The 12,976-nt window shown below is 52.2% G+C and overlaps 1 protein-coding gene across 1 annotated transcript in view; it reads right to left on the bottom strand.

Moving 5' to 3' along the window:
* Positions 1 to 908: 908 nt before the first annotated feature.
* Positions 909 to 12,976, bottom strand: part of PER2 (period circadian regulator 2) — a 48,754-nt gene continuing 36,686 nt past the window's right edge. Inside the window, exons 17-23 of the mRNA XM_036769033.1 lie at positions 11,710 to 11,916; positions 10,878 to 11,132; positions 8,309 to 9,192; positions 7,603 to 7,789; positions 6,017 to 6,209; positions 4,225 to 4,375; positions 909 to 1,554 (exon numbers count right to left, since the gene is read on the bottom strand). Coding sequence (XP_036624928.1) covers positions 1,405 to 1,554; positions 4,225 to 4,375; positions 6,017 to 6,209; positions 7,603 to 7,789; positions 8,309 to 9,192; positions 10,878 to 11,132; positions 11,710 to 11,916 — 2,027 coding nt within the window. The 3' untranslated portion in view covers positions 909 to 1,404. The remainder of the gene's footprint in view (positions 1,555 to 4,224; positions 4,376 to 6,016; positions 6,210 to 7,602; positions 7,790 to 8,308; positions 9,193 to 10,877; positions 11,133 to 11,709; positions 11,917 to 12,976) is intronic.

Consider the following 12,976-nt stretch of genomic DNA (forward strand, 5'->3'; position numbering starts at 1 on the left):
GATCCGGCAGCTTATGGGTTTTTTTTAAGACTAAAGTGAATTTACTATAAAGATGACCTTCAATATGAGATTTAAAAAAAACAAAACAACTCTATAATCATGAAGGTAGTTGGGCTTTTTTTTAAATTAAAGGCCATTGAGGAGAAAAACAACCCGAAACTCCTTCCTCATCTATTTCTCCGCACCAGAGTCCAAATTAAAGTTCATTTCTTAATGAACCGTTTTATCAATGACAATTTCCCACCAAACACAGGCCGATAGTATTGTCTGGAGAATTTTGGTTCCACAGTATTTCAGTGATTAATTCTCGATGTCAGCAGGTTCTGCAGGGCCAAGTACATGAAGAGAATGGCTGACTGACAAGAACGAGAGGCTGAAGTATGACAACCACACTCTTGAAGCAAAGTGATAGAGCAGCGACACCACCGCCACCAACAACTGATATTGGGGAATCGGGATGGGGGACACCAGTCAGCATAAAGAGCCTGTCCCTGGCTGCAGGGTCCTTCCTCTGCCTCCTGTATCCCACCATAACTGTTGACCCTGCCAGAGCTGGATCAAGAATAATTCCACATGTGTTCATGGCAGGGTGAGGCCACTTGTGACTTTTTCTCATGTAATATATCATACACCATCACTTTCACTAAAAGCATGAATAAGCATCTCACCAGACTCATCACAAAATCTCATCTTTTTTTTCTATCACAATGCTTTCTCTAGCAGGAGCAGAGCCCAGAGCTGCCACCTCACCCCTGGCCACTCCCAGGTCCTCTATTAAGCTGTCAGAAAGATGAGGAGAGGCCTGGCTTCCTTATTTTTTAAAACCTTTTTTTTTTTTTTACTATGACTAAATTGTAGTTTAGATAGAAAGAAGCTCAATAAATAAAGAAGACAGAACTGGGGGCTGGACGTTTTGACAGCCCGTAACAATCTTCTTGAATATTAACAACTTAATAATTTTTACATAGCAAGCTTTGAATGACCTCCCACTGGGTCTTCAACATGTCCTCTGAGGGATGTCAAATCATCATCACAAACAGGGAAAGAGGGCAGTCCCCAGAAACTCACCCCGGATACAGGGGTTACACATTCAACTGGGAAAAGACGGCTGTGTGAGATGAGCCCGTGGGAGCAGTGCCACTCACTCTGCAGCTACTGTACATCTGCTGGATTAAAGATGGAAAACCTGAAGGCCCTCCCTTCCCTTAGACTGCAGACAGCACGGTTAATCTCACCAGTTTTTACCTTGATTCCTTCAGACAAATGTCCTTTTTTCTAAAACAAAAAAGTTGACATGAATAGGTTATTTCACTCGAACCAAGTTTCAAGCTGTCTTAACAGTCTCTCAAGCACCTTCAACCGTAGCCCGCTGGCCAGCAGGTGCCCGGGGGTGCTGACGTTGGGCTAGGTCTCCTCTTTGGTCCCTCGGGGTGCAGGCTCGACACCCTTCTCACCCTGGATTTCCATCATTTCGCTGAGTTCCATCGCTGGAAGATCCTCGTCATACGGCTCATCGACACGCTCTCTCTGGCTGTCCTCACAGTCAGGGCACATCTGGAAAGGAAAGGAAGGGGACAGGGCCGGTGAGCAGATGGATGGATATTCACTAAGTTCATGTGGGTGTCAGCCCAGGAAAGGTCACACGGTACCTCAGAGGCCACGTGTCTCCCGGAGCTCCTGGTCCAGACCCGCAGGATTCACCCTGGGCCCTTGAATCTAGGCCAGACCTGCACATGCTGCACCGGCTCAGTCATTGGTCTAGCTGGGCTCCTGGCCTTCTCCCTCCACATTCTGACCTTGGCTTTGCCCTGGAGGGGTTGCAGCACCCACCCTGGCCCCATACTTCATCTGGCTCTAACTTCTTGTCAGTGCAGTAGGAGACAGTCTGACCTCATTAGCCCAGATTGAGTGTAGTCCTGGGGACTCTGGGCTTCACCCTACCCACCCCGGCCCTGACCCACTGTAAATGGCTTTGCAAAAGGAAAGACTGCACACCCCACAAATGTATGATCACAATGTGTGGAAGGCTTCAAAGACCCAGGCTCTGCCCTCAGAGAGCCCCCCTGAACAGACACAAGTGTCTCCAACACGAGGCTGGATGTAACTGTCTTATGTACACACACACACACACACACACACACACACACACACACATATGCACATATACACAGACACGCACATGCACACAGTAGGAAGAGGAAAGGCAGATGACTGGGTTGCCTGAGCCAGGCCTAGCAGAAGCAAAGGCCAGCACTGGACACAAAGATCTCCCGGCACCAGGGACACTAAATGGGCCAGCTGGCCTTTCCTGGCCCCTGCTGAGGGCCCAGTCCTGAGGGAGGTGCACTCAGGGCAGGAACAGGGGGCAGAGTCCACCTTTGAGGGCCTGAGAATCAAGGCAGCTGGAGAGAGGCTCTGTCTGGCCTGGTCCAGTGCCACAGTCTGGCCAGGCCTGGGTAAAGTCCTGTCTTCTGAACCTTGTTATTTTCTGGGTGAGTCTTATCCCCCGTCTTGTAAGATGGGTTCTCAGGGCCTGGGACTCAGCCCTGCATTTGTCCTCTGCCTGCTCTGACCTCATGTGGTTCTGTGGGCCCCACTTTAGGAAGGACACAGACACACTGGAGCATGTCCAGAGAAGTGACCAGGATCATAAAGGGCCTGGAAAAAATGCCACACAAAGTCAGGCTGGACAAATGGGGTGAATCCTTTGAGGGACATCAAAGGACCTTCATGGAGAAGAGCCTAGATTCCCAATGTCACCTGGAAGAGGAATCAGACACATGTCCTGCATGGCCCCTGGGGGCCAGGAGCAACAGGGGAAGTTGTCTAGAGCAAAGCTGTGGCTCCTAACAGCTGGGATTACCCCATAAGGTGATGAGCTCCCCATCACTGGAGGTATTTAAGAGGAGGCTGGATGCCTCTTGTCAGGGATGGGGCGGGGGGGATTCCTGCTGAGGTCTAGGGGTGACTGGAGGACTGTGATGGGCCTTTCTTAGACTGTGATTTTCTTAATTAGCCCAGTCCCTCATTTTCCTTGCACTGGATATGAAAAGGGACAGGAGAAAATGCTACCTAAAGTCAAATGTGGGCTCCGGTGCTTGCTGTCACAGGACAGCTGTGGAACGTGTGGGGCTGAGGAAAGATGGCATCTCAAGCCCTCCGGGTGCTTGTGCTTGGTGCAGGGCCCAGCTTGGGCTGGAGGCAGAGAGGAAGGCCCTGGCCACCCCATGGCTCCATCTACAGAGGATGCAGTGAATAAAGACCTGGGCTTGGGATCAGGGAAACCTGGGTTCCAATCCTGCTCCTGACACACACTAGCAGTGTGATCCTGGGTGAGTGGCCTGAGGGCCTCAGCAGCTCTCTAAGGCTGGAAGTCACAAAGGAGCCACTTGCCTGCATCAGAGGAGGGACCTTCCACTGAGGAGGTCCCTCCATGCCAGACATGACACAGAGCCAGACCAAAAAAGAGAGGACAGAAATAAGGGAAAAATTTCTAGCGGCTTCCTGTTGTCTCAGTCTTTATTTGGCATTCAAGGCTTCCCAGAGAGCTCCTCCCTGTGTCTCTGGCTGCAGACCTTGCCAGCCCCCCAGGAGGATGGCAGGTCGTCCCCAGGACCAGCCCACTTTGGTCCCACTTTGGTGACTGGCCCATCATCACTCGATACATACTCCCCATCCAGTAAAATCTCCCCTCCTTTGTGGTCTGGTCAGGAGCCACAAAAGGTTCCTGTGTCCCCACCCTTTGAGCCTTCCTTCAGTCATCATGCTCTGCTGACCCTCCCCCCACCTCACCATGGGTGAGCTCCAACAAGGCAGGCACTTACACCATGGGGCAAGAGTAACCAGCATTTACATAGTGCCTACTGTGTGCCCTGGGTAAGCCACTGAACCCTGTCTGCCTCAGTTTCCTCATCTGTCAAGTGAGTTAGAGCAGGAAATGGCAAAGCTCCAGTCTCTCTGCCAAGAAAACCCCAAATGGGGTCATGGAGAGTTGGACACAACTGAACATGACAAAACAACCACCATGTGCCAAGCACCATGCTGGCGCAAAGTGCTTTACAAATCGTGCCCCCTTTGAGCCCCACAACAACCCTGGGAGGCAGGCTCTCATCCCCATTAAGATGACGAAACAGAGACAGACTGAGATGGTCCTGCAGCTAGATGTCTCGGGCCGCTCTGCGGCGGCCCCCACAGCCGAGGAGAGGCTGGACGCGGCCCACTCACCCCCAGGTCGAGTGCTCTGGGCAGGCCCCCCCTGGGCATCCACGCATGGACTGCGTGCAGCTCTCGCTTCTGCTCGTCTGTAAACCTGGGCTGGAATTTCTGCATCAGCTTCAGCTTCTCCCGATCCTCCTTCAAAACAGCTTCAGGATTTCTTAACAAAAGATTTAGACACAACTCAGTCACCACAGCCCTGCCTGGCCCTCCCCTCCAGGCCCGTTGTTGTCTGGGGCATGGTCAGTTTAGACGTGCCTTCCTCCAGCTTCCCAAGACATCCAAGGTCTCCCCAACGATCCACCCGGAAGATCATGACAAGCGGGAGAGTGGCGACTTTCAGTTTTGTCTTTAATAAATAATAAATTATAAATAAACCAATAAAAGCTCACTGAGAAGGGATGGGGAAGGAGAGTCTGGGGAGCTTTTCATTTCCTAGCAGACAAATGACATTATTCTCCCCTTGAAAAGTATCAAATCCCACAGTGTTTTTCTGTAGCAAGAGCTCTCAACCATGGGGTCCAAGAACTTGCTTTTTAAAAAAATGGTGACTGCTGTATTTCCAGAGGGGGTTCCCTTGGTAAGGCCACATCTGTCACGTGCACATTTACAAACACAGTTCTGGGCCGGGACCCTCCCCTCCTCAGGCTCCCAGCCCGCCCAGGAAACTCAGCTCTGGACTCAGTTTCCGTTGGAGGCTCAAGCCCAGCACACAGAGATCACCTCTGACCCAAACTCCTGCACAGACAGACTGACTGACTAACCAACCGGCAGACACTGTCCCTGCCATAGCTCAGCTCCTGGCCCCTCCCCCTCTCCACATCCCTTGTTTCTCAACAAGATGAAGCTCATTCCTTTAAGGACAAGGAAAGGAGACAAAAAGGGTGAGGCCCAATTTTCTGGTCACTCACCATTCCTCTCTCTAAGTTTGGGACAAAGGGTTTGGAATCCTGCAAAGATAACACTGGACTTGAGGTCAAGCACTTGAAAGTGACCCTGGGGAAGTGCGCTGCCCACCTCACAGAGTCACTGCTTGGGAGGAGGCCATGGGCTGACCATTTATGCAAAGCTCTCTGGGAGCACAGGCCAAAGCAAATGTTCTAACACAACAGCACCAGCCGACCAAGGGAGTGGCACCCCATGAGGGAGACCATTCAGAAGTGTGCACACAAAACAGAGAGAAGGTGGGCAGAAGGGACAGGAAGGGTCTGATGCAGAAGGAGAACCTGAGGGGTCAGGGAGTCTAAAAGGCAGAGTCGAGGTAGCACAGCTAGAGATGGGCATCGAGGGGCCTATGGAAAGAATGGTGAGAAGACCAGGGGAGATGCTGAAGCTGGAAAGGGAGGCTGGAGCCAGGCTGGGGAGGGAGGATCTCTCTGGTAGCGGAATGGAGGACAAGCTGGCTGGGGAGAGCCTCAAGGCAGGAAGGCCTATGAGGAGGCCCCTGCAAGAACTCATGGGAGGCATAGAGGGAGCTGAGTAAGGTTAGGGCTAAAACTTGCAGGGAAAACCAAACATGGTTGGAATCTGGTTCATCTTTCTGAAAGACGGCTTAATTCTAAGAGTCTGGATATTGGTGTAGGGAGTCTGTGACTTCATGTGGACAGGAAGTGTCCAGGTCCTCCGGTGCAGCCGTGGGTTGACACCTTCCAATCTTGAGGGTGGGGCGCACCCAGGGTCGCTCAGCCAGCCGCGTGTCAGAGGCAGAAGCTGGGGCCTGCTCTTCCCAGCTTTGTGGCTGGCTCTCTGGACACTTACTGCTCCACCTACTGAAGCCCTAAACTAATGGCCCAATGCTCACCGGGAAGGCAGCTGATAGGTCATCATGACGTCAGTGTCGGTGTTTGCCATCAGCAGCCAGACGGGGTCCTGCAGGACGCACTTGAGGAAGTGCTCACTGCCAGGGAGGCCAGCATTGACTTTGACCCGATGACTGTTCTCTGAGGAGTCGACGCTTCCAAAGTATTTGCTCGTGTGGCTTGTCTCGCTGCTGCCTGCAGAACCAGAGAAAACCACATGTCACAAAACCCAGTGTGTCTGGGTGCCCGTGCTCCACATCTCTTAGGACGGGAGAAGGAAAAAGGAAGCGAAAAGGCAGCTGTTTGGAGCAACGCCTGAAGTAGTGGAGATGACTTTTGTTTGTCTTCAGTTCTTCAATTACCTGGATGATCCAAAGGTAAGATTTCTACAGGATAACTCTCGATCCCCCTCCCCGCTTCCCTCTGCATTTTGCTGCTATTTTCTAAGGATTCTGAAGGCAACAAAATGGCCGCCACGAACAAGCCTCCCCTCTAGCCCCTTGTCCCTAGCCCACCTTGTAGGTGAGCCCAAGAACACACTCAGTCCCATGAGGACTTCCCTGCTATCTCCCCAGGGCTCCTCGGCTGCCCTGAACTGTTTGCCCTGCCAGGTGCCAGCACTAGTGTGGGCACAGGAGGAGGAGGGATGGCACCTCAAGGGAGGCTCCATTGGGCAGCGAGCATTTATTAGGCACCTCTGGGTGCCAAGGCAATGCAAAGACAACCCTGAACCAGGCCCTGCCCTCCAGGAGCTGCACATTCTAAAGGGCATCCATGGCATATACAGACAGAAGCCTGTTGAGGACTAGGTGGAGGGCACCTCAACCCAAGGTGGGGAAAGAGGGGGATTGGGAAAGGCTGAGTGCACAAGGTGGTCCTTCTCCTGCTCTTCCTCCTCCTCCTCCTCCTCTTCCTCTTCCTATGTCTTTTAAAGCCTAGGCTTCTCCATCTCACCCAGTGGCCACTCACAGGCCCAATACTGCTGCTGATCAGCCCTCAAGTTCTGACCTGGTCCCCATCCCCAGGGGCTCAGCGTGTTGGTGTGGCCTGGTCAGCCTTCACCCTGCTGCTGCTCAGTATTCCTGAACTTGAGATCCCTGCCAGCCTCTGCCTACCCCCTGGAAGGGATGCCAGGTGTGAGCTACCAGGCCCAAGCTGTGAGGAGAGGGGAGAAGGGAGCAGCCGGAAGCATGGTCAGTGCAAAGGCATGGAGGCAGAGATGGCGGGTTAGGCTGGATCTCAGAGTGTGCTAAGCAGACCCTTTTTTCCTTTCCATTAAGAAATGGAAAACCACAAGGGAAGAAAGCCCTAAGTGTTGCTCACCTTAATCACTGCATGCACTGCCTTTACTCCCCTGGTTTTTAGCACAAGGTTTGCTGGGGTTGTTAAGCAGGAAGCAAGTGTTGTGTCAAAACAAAATAGATCCATCTCAAAAAACCCTAAGAATTGCTAGCTGGAGTAGGGTTAAAACCAGACCAGCAGAGAGCGCGAAGCTGGACAGAGAACAGACGACGGCTGAAATAAGGGCAGCTCTGACAGATTCTGTGCCTTTATAAAATGATAGCATCTCAAAGTCAGCACGACTCACCGGTGCCAGTTCTGGACGTGCCACAGCCAAGAGATCCAGACCCCAGAGACTCGGAGGCAGCCGATACGCCGCTCCCAGAGGAGGCCGACCCAGTGGCGGAGCCTCCATCCTCTGCCAGCAAAATCTCAAGGAAGTCACTGGACATGGAAAGGGCATCACTGTTGTGGGCATCCATTGGCGAGTCAATCTTGGGAAAGAGAGAAGAAGATTGTTTATGTGAAGGGAAACAGCCACATTTCATTTACCTCCTCAGCACCATCCCCCTTCCTCAGAAATGGTAAAGGCCTCAAGCTGGAGGCAGCTCCTTGGCACTATTTCCTAAGACCAAGCAGAAAGAAGTCAAGTCAGTACAGACCTGATTTCATTTGTACTTATTCTGTATTGACTTCTCTGTGTCTATGGAACATAAACTCCTCGAGGGAAGCCTACAATCTTTGTGTCCCTAGTGGCCAGCATGTGCCTAGCACGTGGGACTCAACAAAAGCTTTAAATGCTTAGAATATTCTAATTTGCCGGAATGAAATCCAAAAACAGGGTTTATTTCCAAGCTTTATCTCTGACCTCACTGACGGGTTTGTAAAGAGCTGCTAAAAGCGGAGTGGACAGGCCACTGCTCAGGAAGTTTGGGTCTGGTTGAAAAGCTCCTGGAGACGCTGCCCTGCAGACCTGCTCCCAGCTCTGTGGCGGACACAGACTCATTGCTTACCCCATGAGGAGCCGGCCTTTTGCCATCGTCAAGCTCCACTGCTTTATTATTTGATCCCTTGCTCGGCAGGCCGCGTCCTGCCAGCGATGCAGAAACAGCCGCCATTGTGCTTTCCACGGCCTTGGGGGTTTCCTCTAGTTGAAGCAGATTAAGCTGTAAGGGGGAACTACATCGTGACTGGAACAGTGGTGGTGATGCCTGGTCCTGCCTTCCCGTTGACTGGGGTGTTGTGGATCTCGATGGCCCCTCGGGGCCTCCGGGGGCAGGAGGCCTTTCCCTTTCACCCTGCTGGTAATTAAAGGACTGGGCTGGGCAGAATGTCTGAGATGAGAAGGAAGCCTGAACAGGGAAGTCGGGTTGGGCTGCAAACACCATCTGGGAAGAGCACGCGGGATGCTGGGGACAGCTGCTTTGGCCAGGGTAGAATGGCGGGTGCCCAGCAGGGTTCACTGGAGGGAATGTGTAATTGGGTAACACGACGGCCATGACTGGAGTCAGGGGGGTGGTGAATGCTGGCGGCTGCAGGGAAATGTAATGCTGGGAGGTCCCCGAATCATTCCCATGAGCCTGGGAGGCCCGAGAAGCTGATGATACATCTCCGGAGGTTGGGACAATTCCTGGTGATGGAAAAACAGGCAAAGAGTATGTGGGTACCACCCCAGGAAATGAGGCTGGTGCACAGCTGGCCTGGGAAGTATCTGACGGTGACCACGCCGTAGAATTCAGGCCGACCAGTGGAGACCGAGGAGGGATGTTTGTGCCCGAAGCCGTGCTATCCGATGACTCATGCGGCTTAATTCGCTTGGACTTCTGCTTTCGGTTCTTTCCATTTTTTTTCCAAGATGAATCCATTCCAGAAATACTATTTCTTAGTCCTCGAACAACTAAAATAATGCAAAAATGACCTGAATTAGATTTTTTAGTGACCCACCTTGCATAATGAGTCCCTCCCACTCAGCCCTTTGAGAGTCAGTAGGAGGCTGGTACAAGAGGCACCAGACTTGGAGGCTTCCCAGCCTTTGGGGGCAGTTGGTGCGGGCAGGAGTCTGTGAACAGCTTTCAACTTGTACATCAAGTCAAGGGTTTCTGTAAGTGGCCACTGATCTGAAGGAGAAGGTAAGAGGGTGAGAAGGGAGCCCTGGGGGCCACCTTCATTCCAGCACACCACAGAACCTGCCCAGCAAAGGAACAGGATTTGAGTTACTCAGGAAAAGGACCAGAGACACGGACACAGAGCATTAGAGGACAGGCTGGACTCTTAACTAACATGGGACAATAACGCACACACACACACACACACACACACACACACACACAGTCCACCAGCCAATTCACTGCTGGGGGCAGGGGCAGCAGGATGGGAGGGAATCACCTTCTGCCTCCAACACCCGAGTGTGTACAGAGCTGAAGGGACATAGAGCCCACTCCAGGAAAGGCAGACCCAGCTCCTTGCTCCCTTTCCTGGGGCCTTCAGAGGCGAACCTTCCCCTTGGCCCTTGGGACTGTCCCTTAAATACCTGGTGCAAGCCCTCCCCCTTAGCTGAGAGCACCGACAGATGGGACATTGGGAAGATGATGGATATGAGGAGAGGTCTGTCCTCTGGAGCTGGAGAAGGGAAAACACCTCAATTGTCAAACAAGGGGAGAAGATGAAGTGTGCAGCCCACAGGCCAGTGAGAAGAGGGCATGGCTACCTTCAGGCACCCACAGGAGTGGCTGAGCCAATGACCTAGAAGCGGAGGCATGGGGCGCTGTTGCTGCCACCACGTGGACAGACCTCCACGATCTCAGAAAAGTGTCCAACACCTTCTCTCCCAGGATTCTAATGGGAAAGATGAGGGGAGGTGGGCTCGAGGACCAGTAATCACACGTTTTGGAACTAGGAGAGCACTGCTTGGGACTGGGATGTTTTACGTTTCACCAATGACTCAGGCAAAGGCACAAGCAGTTTTATCCAATGAGGGGCAGCAGGGGTAGAAAACTGGGCTAAATCCAACGAGATGAAGTTCAATAGAAATACGTGTAAAGTCTCATATGTATATTGGAGAAATTGACTTTAGAAGTCTAGGATGAGGGAAGGAGGCAGAACTGGAGAGCAGTTTGTCTGAAAAAGATCTAAGGGGTGCAGTGGGCTACAAGCTCACTGTGAGTCTGCAGTGTGATACAGTGGCCAAAACCACTAGTGCAACCGTGGGCTGTGTTAAAATGGGCAGAATTCTCAAGCCTAAGAAGGTGACATCTCTCTATCCTGGACAGATCCCCTCTAAGCACCCTGGGCTCCCCTGTGGGCACCAGAGCCCAGGGGCAGCTGGAGGACTGCCCCCCACCCCCAAGGGGTAGAGGGCCTCAAGGCCATGCCAGATGAGGACCAGGGACAAAACAGAGGATGTCTAGCTTGGAGAAGAAAAGACTTGGTGGAAAAGACAGTGCTGGCCTCTTGGATGTCTCCCTGGTTTTCAGTCTTTGTTGCAGGCCACTGTTCTTTGGCAGAGGGAGAAGGGAGGTAAACAGTGGGAAAGGCAGATGAAACAGCCTTTCCTTTGAACGCCCCTGGAGGTCTGGCACTCACCGCGCTCCCCGGGGCGTCCCTTGGATCTCTCCTGTAGATAAGAGTGGCAGCGAGACTGAAATGTGCTGAGTCTTCTTGTTTCTTTAAATCTGTGCAGGAAGCTCTGCTCTTCCTTCTGCGTGTGGACCGCGAGCACCTCTTTGGTAAGACCCACCTTCTTGGGGGGCCCCTTCTCTGGGCTGGAGTCGCAGTGAGAGGATGGGGCAGCTGCACTGTCCAGGGACTCCAGGCCACTCGTGGGGTCTTCTATCATCTCTGGGAGAACAGGGAAAGAAACACAGGGCTCAAGTGCCAATGGCATGACGCCACAGGGAGCTAGGCCATTCTGTCATTCTTTCCTGGGACGTTGGCTCATGAGGCCCATGGCAGATAAGGACATTTATGCTCACACCTTTGACTTTTTAAATGACTCGGTAAATGCTAAATCAGAGCAAAACCTTGATGAGCTGGAAGACTCTGGTCTGTTTTAAACTTGGTGGTGGAAAAATCTTCTTCAAATGCATTTACCTTATTATCCATCACACCGAGCACAGTTTAATCTTTGCTGGTGATTCAGGACCCCAGAGACAGTGATTTTAAGATCTATCACCCAACAGAATGGTAGCGACAGTCAGTTAGTGGAATGGGACCCAACCTGGAATTGTCCTGGGGACTCTTCTGGGGGAAACCAAAGCCCTCGCATTGGCCTGTTTTCCATCATTTGTTTTTAAATGGAATAAAAATGCTGCTCACATTAACTAAAGTCATGCAGTACATTCAGACAGTCGAGGGAACTGTCGAATGGACATCCCTCTTAGCTTCGAGACGGGGACCGCAGCAGAGGCAAACCCACCTGACTCAGGCTGCAGCTTCTTGTCGCCAACGTGGACCAGGGTGCTGCTATAGCTGCACTGACTGGTGAAGGAAACCACACTCTCAGCCTTGCCAGGGAGAGCCAAGGAGGTCAAGTGAGCACCAACAACTGGATGGCCGTTTGCTCTGGATGGCTTCAGGACGGTGACAGCAGGATTCAAGGGAACTTTCACCATCGATGTCTCCTCTTTAGAAGGGACATAAAAAGGTACAAAAATGGAAGGTGGGTGACAAGGAAATGCAAGATAGTCAGCATGTTCTGCTTGGCCCTACGTCTCAGGACCCAATGGCTGATCCACATGGCAGCCGTGGAGCTGGGCCCCTTCTTGCTCTGCAGAGGCGGCCGCGTGGCCCCACACACGCGACGTTCCACTGAGGGAAGAGGAGAGGAAGCACTTGGCCAGCGGACTCCTCATGGGGCATGCAGCTACTCGGAGGACATTCCATAATTACTAACTCATGCCTATTGGGCTGGAAGAGTCTGGTCAGTGTTCGAAAAGGAGCAGTTTTTTCTTTCCTTATCCACAAGGAAAGGCCCCATCGTACACTGTTTCCCCCTCCTTTCCATAACGTGCCGTTTGCTAATGCTGGCGATGGCCTCACAGCAGATAACCAGCACGCTGCAACCCTTGTAGTCTGGTTTGTGCCAAATTTAAATGTCATAACTGCGTCCCTCGATGGCATGGAAACGTCAACTCTGTAAGACCCCTAGGGCACTTCAAAACGTGGACTTTATCAACAAGTAAGCATTTCTTAACCACCTACTGTGCGCCAGGCACAAAGCTGAGTAATTCCCGCCTTCCTCAAGTTTGCATTTTACCGGAGGAGAAGGCACATTTGTATCTAAGAAGACACAAAATCAGTACAAGGTGATGGGAGGGAAGGATGGGGGAGTGAGGAGGCACCGGCTGTTGGCAGTGGCATCTGAGGGGGATTTTAAGAGGCAGAGATGAGGAGGGGAGTCTGTGAAATGGCAGGGAGATGCGGTAGGAATAGACCTCCACATACTTTGGGGAGCCGGGCACAGCATGCACAGCTGGTGGTTATCTGAGCTTCTGGGAGCTCCCCAAGTCAGTGAGGCCTCATGTCACTAGGCCCAAATGCACGTCTCTGTGCCCGCTCTAGGGAAGAAGCGTGGAAGAGCAGAAATAGAGCTGGAACTGACGTGAGCAGACCCGGGTTCGAGTTTCATTTGTCGCATTTAAGCAGATGACTACTTCTCTCCATGTGTCCAAATGAGGGGCCTG

Source organism: Trichosurus vulpecula, chromosome 7 (genome assembly GCF_011100635.1).
Source record: "Trichosurus vulpecula isolate mTriVul1 chromosome 7, mTriVul1.pri, whole genome shotgun sequence".
Taxonomy (NCBI): Eukaryota; Metazoa; Chordata; class Mammalia; order Diprotodontia; family Phalangeridae; genus Trichosurus; species Trichosurus vulpecula.